At 38.9% G+C, this 23,317-nt stretch overlaps 1 protein-coding gene across 1 annotated transcript in view; it reads right to left on the bottom strand.

Annotated features, from left to right (window-relative positions):
- The window catches only part of DNAH8 (dynein axonemal heavy chain 8), a 406,563-nt gene that overhangs the window by 156,285 nt on the left and 226,961 nt on the right, over window positions 1-23,317 (bottom strand). Inside the window, exons 54-60 of the mRNA XM_054978191.1 lie at window positions 22,599-22,708; window positions 21,876-22,039; window positions 20,077-20,269; window positions 17,450-17,572; window positions 15,488-15,618; window positions 5,174-5,327; window positions 1,835-1,999 (exon numbers count right to left, since the gene is read on the bottom strand). Of these exons, the coding sequence (XP_054834166.1) occupies window positions 1,835-1,999; window positions 5,174-5,327; window positions 15,488-15,618; window positions 17,450-17,572; window positions 20,077-20,269; window positions 21,876-22,039; window positions 22,599-22,708 (1,040 nt within the window). The remainder of the gene's footprint in view (window positions 1-1,834; window positions 2,000-5,173; window positions 5,328-15,487; window positions 15,619-17,449; window positions 17,573-20,076; window positions 20,270-21,875; window positions 22,040-22,598; window positions 22,709-23,317) is intronic.

The raw sequence follows: 23,317 nt of genomic DNA, 5'->3' as shown, positions 1-23,317 counted from the left end.
CAGCTGCCTCTCCCTCAGAAGAGTCCTCTGAGTCTCTCTGCTCTGCTGGGCCAGGTTGGTCCATGACAGAGGTGAGGAAAATAGGGCACCCTGCATCATCAACTCTAGGGAGGCTACAGAGGTTAGGAAGCATCATTGCCTGATATTGGCCCTCATTGATAAATTCCATCCCCATATCACCCAGCTTCCATCTGCACTGGAATATAACATTCATCATACGTGATGCTTAGGGCAAAGATTCTCACCCCCTCCTCACAAACCACAATTATATGCCACAAATACCTCACATTCAACATACAAATGAGCACAGTGAAACCAAACAGTGGTCCAGGGCTACAACTGTTATGTGTTGTTCCACAGCTAGGTTTTCTATGCCAGGTGTTCCTGGTCTCCAGGGGTATAACCAGTGTTGCCTTCTTCCACTAGTTATGTGCAATGGCTGGGGCTGCAGGCCACAGGCTAAGAGCCATGGGCCAAGAGCACTTGCGCTCTCACCCTTTGGCTCATGCCAGGAGGTTTGTGCTCCTGGTTGCAGGGCTGTTGCTTAAAAGTTTAAAGGACCTCTGCTGTCCCACACATACCTGCAAATAACTATTAATTAATTAAAATATTAATTTGAAGGTTCTAGGGAAAGGGTTGTTTTAAAAAACAATTTATGGCATTTGCCACCATGTGAAAAAGTGGGGGGGAGGTATTAATGACTTTACAGACCGAGTCATTTGTTCAAGTGAAGCAACAAAATTATGCCTGCAATTTCCAAACAGGTATACTCCTCATCTCCTATCTGTTACCACATTCCTTCAAAAACCCAAGGCTGAGGCAATCAGTTGGAGTAGTCACCCTAAACAGGGTGCTGTGGGCTTGGAACTCCACTGGAAACTGCTGCAAATGTTCCATGGGGGTTGCGAAAGTTTAAAGGAGGATGGTACAGTTAACTCTTATGCCTAGGGCTCAGCTGTATACAGTGGTGAGAACTGCATCAGCACAGCAGCGTTTGTAGATCACACCTCATATTACAGACTCATCCCTTTTACCTTAAAGAAACAAATTGAGAGAAAATAAATGGCTAATTAGTTAGAAATCTAATTATTAAACAAGGAAAGAGAATAATAGACTATGTAGAAACATCATCCTAGTTCATTCTACTTGTGTGTGTATATTACACTTGTATATTGAATCTTTTGCAAATTCTTCCACAAGAATTTTTCACCATATCCCCAAAATGGAGTGGGAATGGAATATATTTTAAAATACCAGGGCTGTAATCTATACACCTTTAAAAAAGAACGTGTCCAATGAACTCCCCTAATACTGGGGCTGCATATCTCAGTATTGTAACTCACATATTCAAATGGTTTTTTAAAGTAAGTGCTGGTAGAACAGTTCTCATAAGTAACAGCTCTCCAGAGTAAACTTCAACAATTATAAACTACTTGTCTTTGGAGTATACTTTTTCAGTAAAATACCAGGATTTTTTTCAGCAGGAACGTGGTGGAATGGAATTCCAGAACCTCTTGAAAATTGTCTCATGGCTGGTGGCCCCGCCCCCTGATCTCCAGACAGAGGGGAGCTTAGATGGCCCTCTGCGCCACTCAGCTGCGCAGAGGGCAATCTACACTTCCCTCTGTCTGGAGATCAGGGGGTGGGGCCACCAGCCATGTGATGATTTTCTCCGAGGGCAACCCACTGAGTTCCACCACCTCTTTTCCCAGAAAAAAAGCCCTGAAAAATACTATTTTGCACCTTTAATCCTTTACAATTTCTCATAATCCTTGAATGAAAGCATTTTCCCTTGAGAAAATCTGCCTAACAATATTTTTTTAAAGGAACTCACCGGAGAAAAGCAGAGAACAACATGAAGATTTTTCTTTGATCGGGAGATAAAATATTCATAAAGATTATCAAAAGTTGGGGGAACTCGTGGTAACTCTCTTTTCATTACAGCTATCAATCCTTGAGTTATTTCATCCAGTTCATCTCGAGGAAATAAATTGGAAATCTTAGCAAAAAAATAAAAAATTGGCAGAAAATATTAAAATTAGAAATTAAAAATACAGGTATCATTACAATATTAATATTAGTACTATTTATAAATTATGTATCTGTCTCTGGATAGAGTTTAAGCAGATTTAGGGGCCAGTGTTCTTCTTCTATTTGTTCTCATAGGCTTTATCTAATAAACATGTATGGAGCAGCTAGAGCTGTGTTTGCAGAGCCATTCTTTAAAATCTAAAACCTAGGTGTACCACTGTTTTCCCATTATGAAGCAAGTCATGGATATACCATATGGAAGCTAGCCTTCCACATGTATAGCACCTATCTGAATTGGGGCAACGCATTTTCATAGGCTAGAGAAAGTTCCTCCATGAGCACAGAAACATAACAAAGTGAAGCAGGTGAAAAAAACCCTTTCATTGTCCATCTAAAAGAAGAAAAAATGTCCATCTAAAAAAAGAAAAAATTCCTGCTTGGGCCCTGAAGTGACCCACCAATTTATTCATTTATAATATTTTGATGCCACTGTGACAGACTGAACTTTTTAAAAGCTTAGAAGTACTGTACAAAGAGTTGAAAAGACTGTGAAGGGGTTAATTTTCTTCACAGGCACAGAGAGCTTTGAGTGACAGGCTACTCCAAGGAATCTGATTGTGGTAACAAGAGCTCGGATTCAGTTTCGTTTTCCCGGCCATGTCAGACGCTCCTCTCCGCAGGTCCGGGAGGAAACGTCCAAGCAGCCTGACCGGGCGGTTTGACCTGCGAGGGTTAACCCCCCTGAGGGGGCCAGGGTCCGGAGCGTGGCGGGAAGAACCCCCTGAAAGTAATGCAGGGGGTAAATTGCCCGCTTGCTCCAACGGAGGCCGGCAGACTTGTGCAGCACATCGCGTGCCGCCGGGCCATGGAGAACGGCAATAAGCAGATTTAAGGTGAAAACCTGTAAGTAAGCGAATCCCTTCTGATTTCTAAGCGTTTGCGAAGGATTGGTGGGAGTTGAAGCTAAGAAGGCTCGGATTTCTTCCCCTTCATGGAGTTTCGGAACTTAGCTGGTGCCCCCCCCCAAGATGGCGACAAAAAAGCGGAGCCCTGCAATGAGTAAATCGGTGATGGCGATGTTACAGGGGAAGGGGGAAACCCTGGAAGAGATGGTCAGACGAGCGGTCTTTGAAGCTATGCAGCCCTTTGCAGCGAAGTTAAATGAAATGGGGCAAAAGGTTGATTCAGTGGAAAGCGAAGTGAAAACCATTAAAGAAACAGCGTCTGGAGCAGAGCAGTCTGCACGCGAAAACGTAGTACTCATGAAAGCAACAAGTAAAGAAGTAAAGCTCTTGGAGAATCAAATAATAGGATTACAAGTGGACCATGCCCAAACAGTACTGCGTCTTCAGAATGTAAAAGAGGAGCAAAGTGAAAAATTTAAAAGATTTGGTGTCGGAACTTGTTGGCGTCATTTCGCAAAGGCAACTAAAGAAGAGTTAAAAAAGCGATATTCTGGAAGTCCCGTCGGACATCTTCAAAATATGCAATGAAGCATCAGCTGCCTTGCGAGATTATTATTGACTTTTCATCTAAGAAGACTCGGGACACCCATCTTATATAATTCGTATAATGTGGACTTGGACTATCTGGGCAATAAGGTTAAGATATTGAAGGATGTTCCATTTTTGGCTCGTAAAAGAAGATTTAAATATAAAGACTTGCGGCTTTCCTGAGGAAATGTGAAGTAAAATATAAATGGTTGTTTCCGGAAGGCATCTGGTTCAGATACAAGGATCAAACCTACAAGATAACATCAGAAGTACAGCTGGGGGACTTTTTGTTTAACCATCAGGAGTTTCAGCAAGAAGAAAGTCCAAAATCTGAAGGGGAGAGTGGGGGGGGAGGAGGGAGCGAGCGCAGCTATTGTAGCTGCGCAGAGAGAACTGAGACTGAGACGCGGGGGGGGGGGGGGGGGAGAAGACCTGATCCTGAATGTAGTCTGTATTTTATAAGATCTACCAATCTGATAGCATATTAGAAAGTTAACTTTAAAGAAAAATTGCAGTATGAAGGGAATACAAGACATGTAGATGTAGTGTGTGTTTTCTGTTTATATGTTGCTCTTCCCTTTTCCCCAATCCCCTTTTTTCCTTTATATTTTTGTAGTTTTTTGTAGTTTTCTATGTTAGAAATTAATATATATATATATATATATATATATATATATATATATATATATATATATATATATATATATATATATATATATATATATATATATTAAAGAGCTCAACAGAAAAAGAGTTCTGAACTGGATGCTGGGGAGAAGGGAGTCTGACTTCAGCCCTAGATGAGAGGAGTCTAGTACTGACAGTTTTCGAGATTCAGCTGAGAGCAGTTTAACACAGACAGGAGAACTGGGGGAAAGTTGGCAAGGCAGTTTGGGAAGTAGACGCAGACTCCCATTCGAGCCAAATAAACACAATAGATCTTCTAATGAATTTCCCTACCCAGTCAAACAGGGAGTTAGCTCTGAAGAGTGAAGAGATTCCTGGTCTGGTGTGGTTAGAAACTGCCTTTGAAGACCTTCAGTTAAAAAGTCAAGATAAGTACTAGTGTTTCAAGAGAAGGGGTTGGGGGTACTGGAAAGAGGTTACCAGCCTTCTGGAAACAAAAAAAGAATAAGATAATTCTCAGAGAGAAAATATACTAGTGCGTTTGGGGAAACACTGGAACAAAAGCCTATCAATCTAAAGATTTAAGTAACTGTGAAGAGCTTAAGAAACTCTCATTAGTCTTAAACCTAAGAACTAAAGTTTGTGCACGTACTGATTTTACCTCAGAGTTACCAATATTGAGTTATCTCAGAAATTTTCAACCCTGACATCACCCAACGTTTCCCATCTATGTTAAATAAAATATTTTATTTTTGAATTTAAAAAACACTTCTAGTGCCATTTCAGTTAAGTAAAAAAAAAAGGGAGGGGGAGACATCATAGACACCTTTCTACCCAACTAGGGTCCCCAAGACAGTAAATATCAAGGCAATTAAAACACATACTTTTAAAAACATATACATTATAAAACATATAATTAAAACGTATGTATGTATGTATGTATGTATGTATGTATGTATGTATGTATGTATGTATGTATGTATGTATGTATGTCATCAAGTGCATTAATGTAAAACTCTAACCTCTCCAGAAGAAAGCAGATTGTTAAGGTATTCAAGAAATGCCTCATCTTTTATTTCATTATCTGTGAAAATAAAAGTGATTCCCTTTCCTTCAGCACCAGCAACTCTATATAAAATCTTTAGATCATCTGTGAGATTGGTTACATTGTATGACCTGGGAGGAGAAAAATAAAAAAAAGGCTTGACATTACCCACATAATAGTTATCATATAAACTATGCCAGTGAATTTAATGGGGAAAATAAATTAGCATCTAATTCAGCAGAAACTGTTCTTTTGTACCATGCTGTTGAGCTGCAAACTGAACAGAAAGTGTGAGTATAATTTAAAGGGAGTACACATTGTCACAGTTGCCTGGCCCTGACACCTCTACCCACCTGAGGGGAAGAGCATGCACAGAACCTGGCAGCCGGTTAAACAGAATCTACAAAACTGGCAATGAGAGACTAATCCTCACAAATGCTGTCACCACCAGTCCTTTTTGTCTATCCCTAGGCACTGGAATAAAAGGACAAATCTCTAAGCCTATCAGGGAACTAAAACAGAAGGTCTACCTAGCAAGGTTGGCTTGCAAGCAGAGTTCTCAGAACAAAGTTTACTTAGTGGGTGGTCCAAGAGGTACACAAAGTGGGTTCAACAGAGGGATCGTGACTTTGAGGTTTCAGAGTCAAGAACCATAACAGAAGTAAAAATATAATTATTTATTTAAGGTGCAAAATACACACGACAGATTGTGGGGGATAAAATAACAAAAGCCTATAGCATGTAAGTTCTAGCTAATACATACCACGGTATTCCAGAGGGCAAAACAGAAGTTAAGCAAAAGGCAAATATCAGAGTCTCTTCCCCAGAGGCACACAAGATGTCAGTTAGGCATCACAGCACAGCAGAAAGATGGTTGCATGAGACTTCCATTTACAGAATCAAAGCCAAGAGTGGTGCCATAGTGAAGCTGAGCGTAAGCTGCTCTAGCTTGACTAAAGCGCACAGCTCCATGATGGTAAGCTATTTTTATGCATTTTGGGAACCTAAGTGGCTCAGGCCTGTTAGCCAATAAGGAGCCCAAAAGCTTACGTCCCCATTGCTAGGTGTGCACGTGAGGAAGGAGGAGTGAGACCAAATCTGCAGCTTTTGGTGCCACCTCCTTTTGGTGCCACCTCCTTTTGCACAGGTGCAAAATGTGCTGATTGTTCAGGAATGTTAATTGACTCAGAAAACCGTACCATGGAGGTTCTGCTAACGAGCTCAACACATTATCTTATCTCCAAGGTCGCCAAGTACCAAAAGCTTTGGGAAGCTCAGTATTTTCTCAGGCAAGTTTCTCTCAAGGCCTCTGAGGCTTGACCAAATTTTCAAAAAACATGGCTATAGGGTGAATCAGAAAAGAGCCATTTTCTTCACACGCATTCAGAAACAGCATCACAAGAAACAACAGCCAGGCTTATGGTACATCATTCTGCAGGCAGCTGGGCTGTAAGTGGTGGTAATATGAACCCATATACTGCTTAGTTGCACTGCTATCAGCTGGACATTCCTTTAAAGGGGGGGTGGGATCAGATATGCTCTGTCCAATCCAAAAATGAATAATCTGTGATTCAGTGCAGTAATTAAGAAACTAATAAAACAATTAAAAGAAGAACACTGTCAATCACTAAATAGTCCAATCACAACTAAAGAAACTCAAGAGGCAATTAAAAAATTGAAAAATAATAAAACTGCAGGCCCTGATGGTTTTCCATCAGAATTTTATTTAAAAAATTATTAAAAATTCGCAACAAATCTCACCCAACTTTTAACGGAAGTAAACAATAATTTATTAGAAACTGGTTCACAACCCTTATCATGGAGTGAAGCCACTATAATTGTAATCCCAAAAGCAAATAAAAATCCTCTTAATCCAACTTCATATCGCCCTATATCATTATTAAATCAAGATTATAAATTATTTACCTCAATAATTACATGTTTAAATACTTTTATAGGTCAATATATACAGCAGGACCAATCAGGTTTTATACCAGGTAGAGACATCACAGATAACATACATAAAATGTTAAATATCCTGGCTACTAGAAAACAAAATCAAACTGAATCACTATTACTTTCATTAGATGTTGAAAAGGTCTTTGATTCCCTTGAAATGACTTATCTTTACTCTATTATGAATCACATGGGTTTGAGAACAAAAATCACTAAAGCACTAACTACAATCTACTCACAAGCAAAAGCAAAAGTTAAGGTTAATAATTTGCCCTCAAAAGAATTAAAATTAACCAGAGGCACCATGCAGGGGTGCCCACTTTCACCGCTTCTTTTTGCTTTGGCACTAGAGCCATTAACTGAAACAATTCGTAGCAATAATTTAATCCACAGAATAAAATTGGCCTCTAAAATGTATAAAATTAGCATTTTTGCAGACAACATGCTTTTATATATCACTGAACCTGAAGAAACTCTCTCCAAACTACAAAAAATACATGAGAATTTTGCCCAAATATCTGGTCTAAAAATAAACGCTTCAAAATCAACAATTTTACCTACAAACCTGCCACAATCAACAAAAAATATATACAATAGAAATATAAATATCAATGGGTAGGCAAATAGTTACCATATTTAGGTGTTAATATCCCTGCTAAATTAGACCAGATTATAAAATATAATCATCTATTAAAAATCAAGGAAATAAAGATTTCAACACAGATGGTATGGGACACCTACAAGGCTGTAATAAGAGGAAATTTAATGTTATTAAATAGTAAGGACAAGAAGAGAAGGCAGGAGAAATGGCAAGAAATACAACAAAAAATATATAAAAAAGAACAACAGCTAAAGAAAAAACCTGGGGAAAAGTCCATTATACAGGAAATTAAAATATTATAAGACCAAATAACAGCCATTAGTAATAAAGAGCTAGAATGGAAGTTAAAGATATTAAAGCAGAAATCATTTGAAGGAGCAAATAAACCAGGAAAGTATCTAGCCTGACAATTGAAAAAAAGGAAGGAAAGGAAAATTATTAACAGAATAATAGAAGATGACAAAGAGTTGAAAGAGCATCATTTAATTAAACGCGCATTTTTCAAATATTATGCTAAGCTATTTCAGAAGAAATCAGTAAACTTACAAGATATAGAGGGGTATCTAAAGAATACTTATTTACCAAAGATATCAGAAAAGATGAAGCAGAGACTGAATGCTCCAATTACAGAAGAGGAAGTTATAGAAGCAATTGATGTGGCTAAGATTGGGAAAACACCAGGACCTGATTGGATCACAGCTAAATTTTATAAAGTAATGAAGGAGGACCTAGTACCGATTTTAAAAAAATATAATGAATGAAATGCTTCAAGGAAAAGGCCTCCCAGATACGTGGAATGAAGCAACTATCGCTCTGATCCCGAAAGAAAATCAAGATTTGACAGATGTTAAAAATTACAGACCCATATCGCTTATAAACAACGATTATAAAATAATGGCAAGAATATTAGCAGAAAGACTTAAAATATGGCTAATGGACTTTATAGAAGATGATCAGGCTGGATTCTTACCAAACAGACAATTAAAAGACAACTTGAGAGTGGTGATAAATGCCACTGAATATTATGATAAGCGACCTGATAAAGAAGTTGGCCTATTCTTTGCAGACGCAGAGAAGGCCTTTGACAACTTGAACTGGGACTTTATGTTTGCGACTATGGAGAAGATGGACTTAGGCAATGAATTTATAGAAGCAATTAAAACAATCTACAAAATACAAAGAGCAACAATCTGTGTCAATGACGACCTAACAGAGAAATTTGAAATAAGGAAAGGAACCAGACAAGGATGTCCACTATCGCCGCTTTTGTTCGTGATTGTTGAGGAAGATCAGGGAAGATGATACTATAAAAGGGATAAAAATAAAAGGGTCTTCCTACAAACTGAGAGCATTTGCAGATGATGTGATGTTTATAGTGGAAGACCCTCTACAAATCCTGCCAAGATTGCTAGATAAAAGAGTTTGGGTTTTTGGCCGGCTTTTATATAAATAAAAAGAAATCAAAAATAATAACAAAAAACAGGTATATATGGGTCAAATTGGTTGACTATTTTTGGTGGATAGTTGCATAATGAAAGAATAATACAATTATATAATTAAAACAGTATGAAGATGAGATATGTAAAAAAAGAAATATATAGAGTATAAGTTAAATTGGTTGACTTATATTGAATGTACTGTTTATAGAAGTATCTAAAAATATGCTAAATGAGGGATAAATTGTTTGCCCCATATTGAAGATGAGATTATAAGATAGAGTATAGAGTACCAAAATTAGCTAAATGATTATTATCAAAAGAAAATATGCCAAGAATGTATTATTTAGTTATGTATTATTTAGTTGTTAAAGTAAGTAGGAAGACAGAAGGAGCACTGTGTTATATAGATAAGCTTAGAAGAAAGTGAAAGATTATGTTTGACAGATAGAATAAATTTAAAATGAGTAAGGGAAAAGTGACAAGGGGTTGGAAAACTGTTGGAAGTCAACAAAAGGGGGGAAAGGGAGGGGGTTAGAATTGGAAAAATTAAAGGAAACTGATTGTAATGTACAATTTAATGATATCTAATCCAATAAAATTTAAAAAATAATAACAAAAAACATGACCAAGAAGAAGCAACAGGAACTGAATGATTTAACAAATTGCGAAGTGGTATATAGAACTAAATATTTGGGGATAGAGCTGACAGCTAAGAATATAGATTTATTTAAGAATAATTATGAGAAGCTCTGGACTCAAATTGAAAGAGACATGATAAAATGGAATAAATTAAATTTGTCGTGGTTCAGTCGAATTGCCACAATCAAAATGAATGTGTTGCCCAGAATGATGTTTTTAATGCAAACAATACCAATAGTGAAAGATAAAAAGCAATTTGAAAAATGGCAGAGGAAAATTTCGGAATTTGTCTGGGCAGGAAAGAAGCCAAGAGTGAAAATGAAAATTCTCTGTGATGTGAAGGAAAGAGGAGGTATGCAACTACCTGATCTAAGACTCTATCATGAAGCGATATGTTTGGTGTGGATTAGAGAATGGGTAACCTTGACCAATCATAAGTTACTAATGCTGGAAGGACATAATAAAATATTTGGATGGCATGCATACATGTGGTATGAAAAATATAAAATGGATGCAATGTTTCAGCACCACTACTTAAGAAGAAATTTACTGTTAACCTGGCTCAAATACAAGACATTTATAGAAGAAAAGAAACCACTTTGGATTGTGCCAGCTGAAGTAGTTAATCCAAATTTGGAATATCAGGGGAAAGAATGGCTTACCCTCAAAGAACTAACAGTACTAGAAGATGATCAGTTGAAGCTTAAGCGAAATGAGGATTTGCCATTTAGATATGGTTGGCTACAATACAGACAAATTAAAGACCTATTTGACTCAGAGCAAAGGAAGGTAGGTTTTAGAACCAAAAACTCAGATTTGGAAGAGATACTACTGGAAGATAATATTAAGGTAATATCCAAAATGTCTAAGTTGTTATTGAAGTGGTTCACAGAAGATGAGACAGCAAAGGTTCAAATGGTAAAGTGGGCTATAAACTGTAATAAAGAAATAACTATGGAAGCATGGGAACAGCTATGGGAAAATACCTTAAAAATATCAACTTGTACCAATATCAAAGAGAATGGGTATAAAATGTTGTATAGGTGGTACTTAACACCAAAAAAGCTTGCCACTGCTAACAAACAGTTGTCAAACAAATGTTGGAAATGTAAAGAGCACGAAGGTTCTTTGTTTCATATGTGGTGGACTTGTCAAAAGGCTAGGGACTTCTGGTCCAAAACATGTGCTGAAATGTCTTTGATATTACAATATAATATTGCTAAAAATCCAGAAATGTTATTATTATCTTTACACTTAGAAGAGGTTAACAGAAATGATAAGATATTGTTATATTATATGATAGTAGCAGCAAGAACTCTGTATGCAAGAATGGACAAGGAAGCTGTTGTACATGGCCAAAATGGACAAATTAACTAGAAATCTGAAAGAGCAAGATCCAGAAACTTTCTTGGAAGATTGGAAGAAGTTCAAGAAATACTTGGAAAAGAAATGCGATGTTAAAGGGCAATTGTGGTCTTTTGAGGGATTTTAAATTATAAACAAAAAGACTTTAATGAAAGAAAATGTATTAAGATCTATACCATGGTATAAGTATTCGCAATATAGTATAATAATAATAATATCTATGAATAAACAGAGGGCTCGAGTGTTGTTGGAAGTCTACAAAGAAAAGGGGGAGGGGAGGGGGTGGGGTATATAGATATGTAGAAGAACTAAATTGGATAAATATATTGTACTAAGTAATGATTGTATATTGCCTCATCCAATAAAATTTTCTAAACTAAAAAAAAATCAAGGAAATAAAGAAAGATATGCTGAATTGGAATAAATACACTCCTAGTACAATAGGTTTTATTTAATTAAGGCCTTTATACTTCCTAAATTGATTTTCCTGTTCCATACATGGATTATATCAATCCCTCAAAATCTACTGAAACAATGGGAAACGTTACTTAATAATTTTCTTTGGAATTATAAAAAAATCTGAATTGCATTTAAAATACTTAGACAAAGTGCTCATAATGGTGGCTTTAACTACCTTGACGTATCAGCGTACCTAATCTCCATTCAACTCTCTAAAGTAACCCAATTTCTAGAAAACAAAACAGATACAGCCTGGACACAAACTTTGGGATCCTTATGCAACCCATTGTTTTTACAAGTAGTAATATGGTGCAGACACAACTTACGCCCAACACAAATACATGATAATATTATCAAGTCTACTTAAAATATGGGATAAACATAGAACAAAGTTAATGCCTACAATATCAAGATATTCCTGTGATGTCTGTGCCCCATCCATGCCATTACTTGATGCTGACCTGTTGTTCTGAACTAACATTTTATGCTATAACTTGATGTCACATTGCCAATGCCATAACTGTTTTGCTTTCACAGGCTTCTTGAAGCTGCAGGTGTCTTATCTAATGGACTGTAGAAGTTCTCAGTGTTTCTGGCCTTGTACACTGCACACTCCCATGCACTGCTATGTTTCAACTTTGATCTCCTGCTTTCTGTCTAGATGTGATAGTACAAATGTGTGAGACATTCTCAGGATGGATTCGTGCCAAAAGTCCTGTTTTGCTGATGGGAGGGGAAGGAGTAAATGTGCAAATTAAGAGGAAGGGTTTTCCCAAATGTTGCCATTCCTGTCAACCTGTTCTTACTAGGGGTGTGCAATTTGGTATTCTGATTAGGTTAAAGTTACCGAAACAGAGCCATTTCAGTTTTTTTCAGTATTACCGAAACTTTTTCTGAATACCGAAAAATTTCGGGAATACCGAAACAGAGATTACCGAAACGATTCGGCCATTGTTTTCAATGAGAAAACCTTCTCCCGGCTTTCCGGGAGTCGGGGGGGCATTTTCTGTCTGAATCACACCAAACTTGGTGGAGACCTTCTACTAACTCTCCTCTAACTACCCCCCAAGTTTCAGAAAGGTTGGACTTTGGGGGCCATGTTATGCCCCCCCAAACAAGGTGCCCCCATCCTCCTACACTCTCCATGGTTCTCTAAGGGGAAAAACAAGTCCTCTTTCTAGGTGGCTTAGGGTGGCATTTTGCAAGCAAAATGCACCCAACTTTCAGGAGACCTGCTCCTACCTGTCCTCCCACCCTCCACCAAGTTTCAGGCAGATTCCATTTTGGGGGGCCAGTTTATGGCCTTCCAAAGAAGGTGTCCCTATCCACCTCCACTATTTCCTATGGGGGAAATAAGAGAGTCTTGTCTGGCTAGGGGTGGCATTTTGCATGCAAAATGCCCCCAACCTTCAGGGGCTCATCTCCCACCTGTCCTCCCACCCTCCACCAAGGCCCAAGCTGATCCCACTTTGGGGGGCCATTTTATTCCCCCCAAAGGTGGTTCTCCTGCCACACCACTTCGTCTTTCTACTGTGAGGAAGACTTCCACAGCACAGAAACACATGGGATTGGGGCTGCCAATGGCCACAGCCACAGTCCACCTGCACCCAAACTGCCAAATACCACTCACACTCTCCCCAAAACCTAACCTCCCCTGTCCTGTGGCTAGCCACTTTCTATTAATTCCTGTTATGGGAAAATCTCCCACAGCAGGAACCCATGGAATGTGGCATCTATGGCCACAGGCACAGTCCCCCTTTTAAATCCCCACACACACAGCCCCACACTGACCCAAAGACACCCTCCTCAACATTCCCACACCGGCTACTACCCCAGGAGCAGGCTGTCCAGCCATCCCCCATTGTTCCCTGTGATGGGAACTTTTAAACTCTCTTCCCCAGGGCAATTATGCACAGCCCAGGGGTGCCACAATGGTGGGCACAATCCTGAGTGCGAGCTTGTCCCTGTGAAAGAGCACCTGAACCACAGACACCCTCCCCCAAATTCGCCCACCACCTACAGAGATGGCCGGCCGGCCAGCCCCATTGTTCCCTATGATGGGAACCAACTGCACAACAAAGAATAAAACACAAACACACACTGAATAAAGTTTTTTTAAAAAATATTTTCTCACTTTCAAAGTACAAGTAGGCAAAGCATTGTGACACATTACACCAGCAGTCCCCACACAGAAAAATAACACAACTCACTTAACATCAGAGAATCACAAAAACACAATTCCTGTCAAAAACACTTTATTTCTTGAACAGCTGTAGGTTACACAGCAGGGGGGCACACCAAAGGGTGTGCCAGCAGTATCTTACACAAAAATAACACAACTCACTTCACATTAAAAAATCACAAAAACACAATTGCTGTCAAAAACACTTCATTTCTTTAACTGCTTTAGGTTACACAGTAGGGGGGCACAACAGGGCATAAAAGGTTCCTGCTGTGGGAGATTTTCCCATAACAGGCATCAATAGAAAGTGGCTGGCCACAGGACAGGGGAGGTTAGGTTTTGGGGAGGGTGTGTGTGGTATTTGACAGTTTGGGTGCAGGTGGACTGTGGCTGTGGCCATTGGCAGCCCCAATCCCATGTGTTTCTGTGCTGTGGAAGTCTTCCTCACAGTAGAAAGACAAAGTGGTGTGGCAGGAGAACCACCTTTGGGGGGCATAAAATGGCCCCCCAAAGTGGGATCAGCTTGGGCCTTGGTGGAGGGTGGGAAGACAGGTGGGAGATGGGCCCCTGAAGGTTGGGGGCATTTTGCATGCAAAATGCCACACCTAACCAGACAAGACTCTCTAATTTCCCCCAAAGGGAATAGTGGAGGTGGATAGGGGCACCTTCTTTGGGAGGCCATAAAATGGCCCCCTCAAAATGGAATCTGCCTGAAACTTGGTGGAGGGTGGGAGGACAGTTAGGAGCAGGTCTCCTGAAAGTTGGGTGCATTTTGCTTGCAAAATGCCACCCCAAGCCACCTAGAAAGAGGACTTGTTTTTCCCCATAGATAACCATGGAGAGTGTAGGAGGATGGGGCACCTTGTTTGGGGGGGCATAACATGGCTCCCCAAAGTCCAGCCTTTCTGAAACTTGGGGGGTAATTAGAGGAGAGTTAGGAGAAGGTCTCCACCAAGTTTGGTGTGATTCGGAGAGAAAATGACCCCCTCCAGACTCCCGGAAAGCCGGGAGGAGGTTTTCTCATTGAAAACAATGGCCGAATCAAGCCGAAATGCGAATACCGAAACGGTTTCCTGATTCAGTTAAAACCGAATCAGGTTTACCGAAACAGCCAGGCCTTGCACATCCCTAGTTCTTACTGCTTAGTTGCTTACCTTGCTTCTGAGTAATTCTATGGACAAATCTGTGGAAATGATTTGATTTCTGAATAAAACCTTCTAACCAAGAGCCTGGATTCTTGCTGTGATGGTACAGTGGTCTATCTGCCATAGCCTGTCATGACACTTAGTTGCTAAAACATTGTACCTAATAATTTAAGAATATTGTATACAAACCTATAATTGTAAACATGTTTTGTATTTTGCAAACTTTACTGTTTTTTTCCCGTTATAACTGGACCTGTTGAATACTTTCCCAATAAAGGTTTAATTTTAAAAAAAGATTAACTACGTCCTCTGTGTTATCAAAGACAGAAGAATATGCACATGCCATCTTCATATGGATAAGTATGTTAGGCCTGTCATTAACTGGATTTGCCAGATGGAAATATGATGCCATATCCTCACATACAGCAGTAGCTTTTAGCTCTGCAGAGTAAACAATAATCAAATATATTCAATAACCAAATATGTTTGAATATATTATTCTCACCTAGTTAAAGTTATTTGAAATATTTTGTATCCAGCTATAAAAGAGGCCAGCCTTGACAGACTCTGTTTTCCAGAACCACCAACTCCTACAAGTAAAGCATTTCCACATGCTGTCCGAATTATTCGTGAAATCTAAGTTACAAAAAAAAAAAAGACAGAGGTGTGCTTAACTAGTTATATGGGGTTAAAACATTAGTTAAACAACAGTTTATTAAATTATTATCACAAGCCCTATTTGAAAAGTCATCTTTGAAAGGTTAGAAAAAGCAATACAAAAATACATTATTATTTAGTGAATCTTTCCCATGCTAAAAAAAATTGATGATGATGATGATGATTACTACTATATTTTGGATACAACATGCTAGTTGAACAAGAAGCTGTCTTATATTTTTGCTCACACAATGTTTTTTAAAAAGCATTAGCATGCAGCATTAAAAAGCTATCATAAAGATATTTATAGTTTTGGTATATGACTTTAGTGGAGTTTTATTATTTACTTAATCACAAAATCTCAAGTATTATTTACTTAACCACATCAAATCTCAAGTGTAATCTCAAAAGCATAGTTTAAAAAATTAACTTCTCCATATTATAGGTAAAAGGAAAATTATGCTTCTACATGTCTCCAACAACACAGATCAGTAAACCTTAACTAACAATTTTAATCACGGGAAGTCATCATGCTTTATCCATACAATGAGTTGAATTAAAGTGCAGTGAAAATCCTACTTTTGAAAAACCACTTAAGATGTGGTGATTCGAATCAGGGCCATGCACCAAGAGAATTTTCATTATAATTTCTGATCCAAATGTCATGGGAAATTGTTACCATGATTGCTTTTTCTAGGTACAATATTACCAGTTCAGAAGTCCAATCTCTTGTGTTTTTGATTCTGGACCATTATTTTCAACGATGAATCTATACCAAGGTCTAGGGCAGATTTTATAGATAACCGCATCAGATTTGCACATGAGAACACAGTCCTTCCTCTAATCTAAAGATTTACGTTTCAAACAGATTGAACAAAGGGGATTGATTTTACAGACCCCCAAAGTTGATCCCTCTCTGAAAAGCTGCACTTCTCTCTACTGATTTCTAAATGGCAGCAGCCTAGCAAGAGAGCTCTGGGTGGCATTGGTATTAAAAAAAGAAAACCCTGTCTGCAATCTTTTCATTTTTCAGCTCTTACAGTGCCCGACAGACAATGAAAAACCTTACCTTTCTGCTAAAAACTCTTCATTTGCTATGCTTCCTGGTTGTGTTCTGTTTGACTAAGCAAGGAAACTGGCAGTGTTTCCATTATTGCCTGTGGCAGACTTGAGGGGGGGGGGTGGAGTTGTTGCTTTTCAACCAAATGTTCTTCTGCCTGTCCACCAAGGATCCCCAAGTTTTAAGCAAATTGAACAATGGACTTGAATTCTATGGGCCCCTGAACAAGTCCAGGCTTTCTACTTTCAGATGGGAAAATAACTCTCCACCTCACAAAGGAAGGGGGAAGGAGAATGGCAGCTCTCTGCAGCTTGAGATTGGGTAGGAGTGCTTTGTACTCCACTCCTACAAGGATCTGATTGGAAAGAAGAAATGTCCTTGTCCAGGAAATCAGAATAAAAGAAAAGCACATGCTAATGCTGCATGGCTAGTAAGCATCAGAAACTGGAAAAATGGATTTTGGGGGGAGAGTTTTTGTTATTTCCAGGCATCTTGGAATTGTGTTACCATTTCAGAAAATCAAGGTAATGAGGCAAACCAGCAATTTTCATGTATATCTTCTGCTTGTGAATTTTGTTATGCATACCCCTAATTCTAATCAATTTTTGACTAGAAAAGACATCTAATAGAACCTGGATGTTTTAGATGCCCATTTTGCAAACGTATTCTTTCCTTTCAAGATACTTCATTTGCAGAAACTATTTTCAGTTGTATATACTGGTATAGAGTTATTAATATAAAAATACAAACTTTAACAAGATGTGTTATTGCATCTTTGAAAAACACCAAATCAAGGAATGATCCCCTAACAGATTCATTGTATTGTTTCTGGTAAAACTGCAATTTTTCACACAAAAATTCAAAGCTTGGAATCTAAAAAAGAAAAGAAAAAGAATTAAAACATCAAATTCAAGAAATGAATGTAATAAAGCTAAAAAATTAAAATGGAAATAAAAGAAAATCATACATTTTTGGCACAGTAAACTACAATAAAATAACTTCCTTGTATAGAATTCTATTAATTTATTCTGTTCACAGATTCTACCTTAGAAATGTATTATTCTAAAGAAAAGAAATTTCCTTCCCTAGCTGAATTAGGCACTACTACTACTCCACTTCCATTTGCCTCGAATTCTAACCCTGACATCTCATAGAAGTAATGCAAGACATTTCTAATTATGCAGATATGTCATGATGGGATGCTCAACCACCTGCTAATTCAGCTTACTTCCCATTCACCAGGGCTAATTAATCAAAGGGCTGTTTCCAACCTGTTTGTATCTATTCAAAGGGACAGGTTACTTGTCGCCATCAGAAACCAGATGCTAGCTGATGAGGGATCATCTGGGAGTTGCCTTCTGATCTCCCACTGGGGAAATTTTGCTCTGTACCCAGCAAAGTTTGGGGGGGGGATCTTATTCCCAGTTGATCAGCTGGAAATTGGGTTCTTTTGATCACCCATCTTGGAAGCTTTGCTCCTAAATTTGCAGAGATGCTGCATGTTCAGGGGGGGGGTCAGAAGCCCAGCCAATTCCCCTTCTCTTCTTCCCACCTTAGGCTGTCAGCTTGGGCTATAGAGAAAAAAAAATCACTCTGTAGCTTTGAGGTGGGAGGGATCAGATCATGATTCCAGTTGACTTCTGTCTAACAGGCAACAGCAGTCTGCCGGGCAGCTATTTGAGTTGCTAAAGGCAAACCAAACAAATCCTTAATCAGTTTACAGTCTGATCATGAATGTCAAACAGAGTAAATATGATGGTTGTTGTGGGTTTTCCAGGCTGTATTGCCGTGGTCTTGGCATTGTAGTTCCTGACGTTTCGCCAGCAGCTCTGGCTGGCATCTTCAGAGGTGTAGCACCAAAAGACGGAGATCTCTCAGTGTCCGTCTTTTGGTGCTACACCTCTGAAGATGCCAGCCAGAGCTACTGGCGAAACGTCAGGAACTACAATGCCAAGACCACGGCAATACAGCCCGGAAAACCCACAACAACCATCGTTCTCCGGCCGTGAAAGCCTTCGACAATAGAGTAAATATGAATGCTGAGTAAGTTTGATGGGAAATTCATGGTGTCCATAGTGATAACAAGGAGTATGTGGGATTATTTTAGTAATCCTTGCATAGATTTTTCAGTTATATGTTTTATGTAGCTTTAATGAGCTTTATATTATATTGCTTTTGTTACCCAGGCCCTTCTCAAATGTATGGTTTAAAACGCCATTTATGAGCATTCGCTGCGATAATAATGGCATTGGCACAGCACTTCCACATTCCACACTGTCTGAGGTAGTTTTGATTTGGTGTCTTGTTCTTCATTTTAGATGGGCTTTGAAGTCTCAGTGCAGTTTCAGACTTTTGGAGCTTTGCAATTCATGACACTTTTTTAAAAAAAAAACTTTTAGTAGGTATAGTAACGTTGCAATGTTGGGAAAAAAAAACCCTGTATTTGCTGATTGGGCTGTCCCATGCCCACTGGAGAGGAAATTGATGGCACAGTTCTGGGGGGAAACATGTACTTTTCATGCTTGTTCCACTCTCATTTATTTATTTTTTTAAGTCAAGACAGGAAATGGTTAAAATGCTGCTACTTCATCCCCTCCCAGCAGTTTTCCTGCTGCTTTGTTTGGGGGGTTTTTGTGGGGTATTAACAGAAGACACCAGGAGGGAGGGGAAACCAGCCATTTAACCCTTTCCTGGCTTTTAAAGCCAGAAGAAATGAGCAGTAACGTTACAACACAGCAACGTGACAACTCATTCATGGATTGAAAAAAAAGAGAATGTTCGTATACCCTCAAGGGAGAAAAGGAACAGCAACCATTTAACCCTTTCTTGGTTTTAAAGCCAGCAAGGCTTTAAAACCTTGCTGGCTTTAAAACCTTGCAATAAGCAGCAATTTTAGGAATCATTCCTGGCTTTGAAAAAAAAATAAGAGAGTGCGTGCATAACCAAGAGAAAGGAAACCAATGGAGAAACTGCCTTATGATATTACCTTGCTTTACTGGTAAAAAGTGGGAAAGGAGTTCAGAGAGCTGAGGAGCGTGGGAATGGTTAATTCCACACAGACCAATCAGCTCCCAGGAAAAAGGAGAGGGCGGAGAAGAGAAGCAGAAGGGGAGTGTAGAGTTTGCACTGACATTAATCAGGCCAGACATGAGTGGACAGCAGCTTCAAAATAAAATTGTGGTATGTCTGCAGGGGGAAAAATCAGGGATACTGCAGACAAACATCAGTACTGCATCCCATAACTACCTTGTAAGTGTGAAACTCCTGCAAACATGGGAAGCAGAAAAGATACTGAAATGTTTTAAAGTCTCAGTGAGAAAAAGACCCCAGAAAAGCATTTGGAAAAGGAAGAACTAAGGAATCAATTAAATAAATACCAATTCATAAACTTTGGGTGCTTCAAACACAAAATCTTCAGGTTCTTCACCAGTTGGTTCAGGTATATCTCGCAGAAAATCTACAAAATATGGTTCACATTGGATAACTGATACTAATTCTGAATCAACGTGCTCAGCAATTGCCCTAGTAAAGTTTCTGTCAAACCAAGCTTCATCTTCATCACATACAAATCTGCAAGACACAAGTGGGTTACAATGAACAGAAAGTGTCACTGTTTTTCAAATGGGTTCAATAACTATAGAAGCTACCCTATTTACTTGAAGAGAAGACTAGGGTTTTCCAATAAGCATCATAAATTAAATTCACACACAAGTTACAGATATAAGCTCCTTCTGCACCAGGGACATAACTCCTCACTTTCCCTGAAGTTGAGCCGAAGGACATGGAATTGGCTTGAATATAGCCATTCACACCTCTCATTGGAGTAGCAATGAAACACTGGCAAAGCTCCATTCTTTGTTGCCTCAAGCATCTGAGAATCTAAAGATTATTTCTGATAGCCAGATATTTAGCTCCCTATACAACATTTCTACCAGTGCCAAAACAAAAATAAAAAGGGAACTTCCCTCTGCCTGCTTTCAAACTAGTGATTCATCATTCCTGCGCTGGGCTTTAAAAAAAATTAAAAGAGGAAAGAGGGGAGGGCGGAAGAATGGAAAGGAGGGGAGAGGGAGTGGCTGGCTAGATGAGAGCAGCCAATCACAATGCAGTGGGCTGGTAGGGGGCAGGAGAGGGGGGGAGAGTTTGGAACACCAAAATAGAATAAAGAGTATGTATGAAGAAACAGACTATTGCAAAGTGGATTTTTTTTAAAAAAAATTGTGGTTTAAGCGCTTCCAGGAAAGCAGCATAGTGGCCGGAGTGACTACTCATGGCAGCAAATCTGGTGCAGATGGTCACAAAAAAAATGCTGTAGTATGGGAACTGGACCAGTGAAATAGACCAATGCAGACTAGGCTATATACGCAATAAAACAATCTTTTGTTTATAATGCTTTTTTGGTAGGATTGTCTCACATGCGGGGATCATTGTCATCTTGAACAAACACAGTAACTGAAGCACAGATATTTAAGTAAACATTCATTTCATGGCATACCTTGGCACAGATACTTCTGAAGCAAGTGCAAGCAGTGACTCCACTCTAGGGCAACTTATCACTGAGTAAGCTGCTTTATAGTAAAGTTTCCTGATGGCTCATAGTCCCTTTTTAGCCAGATCTTCCCATACACTTCTTACAAGGTACCCAGTAGTCTCCCCCCTGACTGTTCCTAAGCTTCTCTATAGTGGAGACGCAGGCTATCTAACTAATGCCTTGCTTTAGCTATACAGGGAAGGCAGGACATGAATTCTGAACACTTTGAAACTTGTGGAATAAATGGTAGCATTCAGATCTCATGAACAAACCTTGGTTTATTGTGATGAGAATGAGCCAAGAAGTCCTTGGTCTTACACTCTTCCCCACCCCTTCTTGCCCCTGGAGGGCAAATTCAAAATGTCATACCCTGTGAATTTTCCTTCTGAAATCAATGTGGGACAGAAACCCAAAATATGAAACGTTTAATTTGCACTGACACATCTGCAGGCTTTCTTGAGCCTTTTTCTAGTGAGGAGGAATTTTATTAACAAAGTGGCATTTTTTTCACCTCACAGGTTTTTTTTTTCTGGTTCTTATTTTCTTCATTTCACCTCTGGGGCTGTCTGGGCTTCATAATGAGACCTGTGTAGAAGGTCTCTTTCTTCCTACTTAACTCTTCTATACATAATATAATGAACATACCTGTCAGCAATTACTCTAGTGCATTCATGTTTAAATAGCGCCAAAAAGGTACTGACATCAGTGCATTCATCTGCTTTTATAGTTAACATTCCTTGCCAAATTCTGGACAGATCTCGAAGATTGAAGATGTAATGGAATTTGGATGGTGTGGGAAGCATCTTCACCTAAAGCAAAAACACATAGTCTCTGCTGAAGGTTTCCATGGCAGTTAGAAAAAATAAGGGAACTCTAACTTGCAAAACAATAAATACACCTGCTTTCCCATTTTTTCCCCCTAGGCTTCTTTATTTTGATGAAATCAATGCAAAAATGTCATGTGAATCAAAAAGAAAACTATGCAAAATATATGTGCTGAGGCTTGGCATATCTTAAGGGGAAAAAAATGATGCTTTTTATTTTGAGTAGACTGTCATGACTGTTCTGTGCCTGGCCTGGCCGCCAGCAACAGCAGTGGTTCCTGGCCCAGCACCAGTCCAGTCTCCAAAGGAAATGGGAGAAAATCAGGAGAGGGAACACCAATAAACAATGAAAAGCAAACAAATTACAAAAAACAAATAGGGGTAATAATGAAAACAAAAATAAACAACATTTTAAAAAGTTAAAATAAACTGAAAGCCTAAATCAATTTTTGTATGTGCACGTAATGGTATGTAACACATCTCTGTCCTCCTGTATAAATATTTTAAATAGTGAATATATAGTCTATATTTCTGTAGTTTTTACCTTAGTCCATTGCCACAATATTCTGCCTGCTGATACTAATTTCATAATCATATCACAAATTTCTGGTTTAAAAGATCTACATGCATGAAAGTACCCACAACCAATTATACCTGAAAAAGAAAAGAATACTGTTAATAATCTTAATATTATAATAATATTTAAATCATGCCTTTGACCACACTGGCCCAACTGTACAAACTCCAAACAGACACTGAGGGATGGGCACTGACAGGAGGATTTTCAACAAGATCAGCACACGCAATAAAAGGCTTGGAAACACAACGGAACCTGCATAGCACACTGTCAATAAAACAGGAGATCATTTTTATAAAGGGAATAAGACCATAGAGCATTGTGTGAGGAAGAAATGTTTGTGAAGCACTGTTAGACCTTGGACTAAAGTGGGAAAAACCAGCACTAACTCCTGCTTAGACTTGAGAGATCAGGGAATTATAGTGGGCCAAGGAAGTGGGTAGAAAGGAGTCTCCCCTTCTGTGCCAGGAACAGGGTTATAGCTCATAACTATAACACCTGCCCACCATCTAGTAAGGATTTGTCTCAGTGGAGCACCCTTAAGCTGTGTCTGTGCTTTGAACGTAGAGTATTTGTTAAGCAGAGTCAACCTCTGAAAGAAGCCAGCAACCTAGTGTTATACCAGGTGTTTTGTACCTCACACCAGTGAAGTTGCTGTACAAAAACCTTTCTGTTACTTCAGTTCA

The sequence above is a fragment of the Eublepharis macularius genome, chromosome 1, assembly GCF_028583425.1.
Source record: "Eublepharis macularius isolate TG4126 chromosome 1, MPM_Emac_v1.0, whole genome shotgun sequence".
NCBI lineage: Eukaryota > Metazoa > Chordata > Lepidosauria > Squamata > Eublepharidae > Eublepharis > Eublepharis macularius.
The sequence above is the reverse complement of the archived record's forward strand: the minus strand, read 5'-3'. Positions and strand labels throughout refer to the sequence as shown.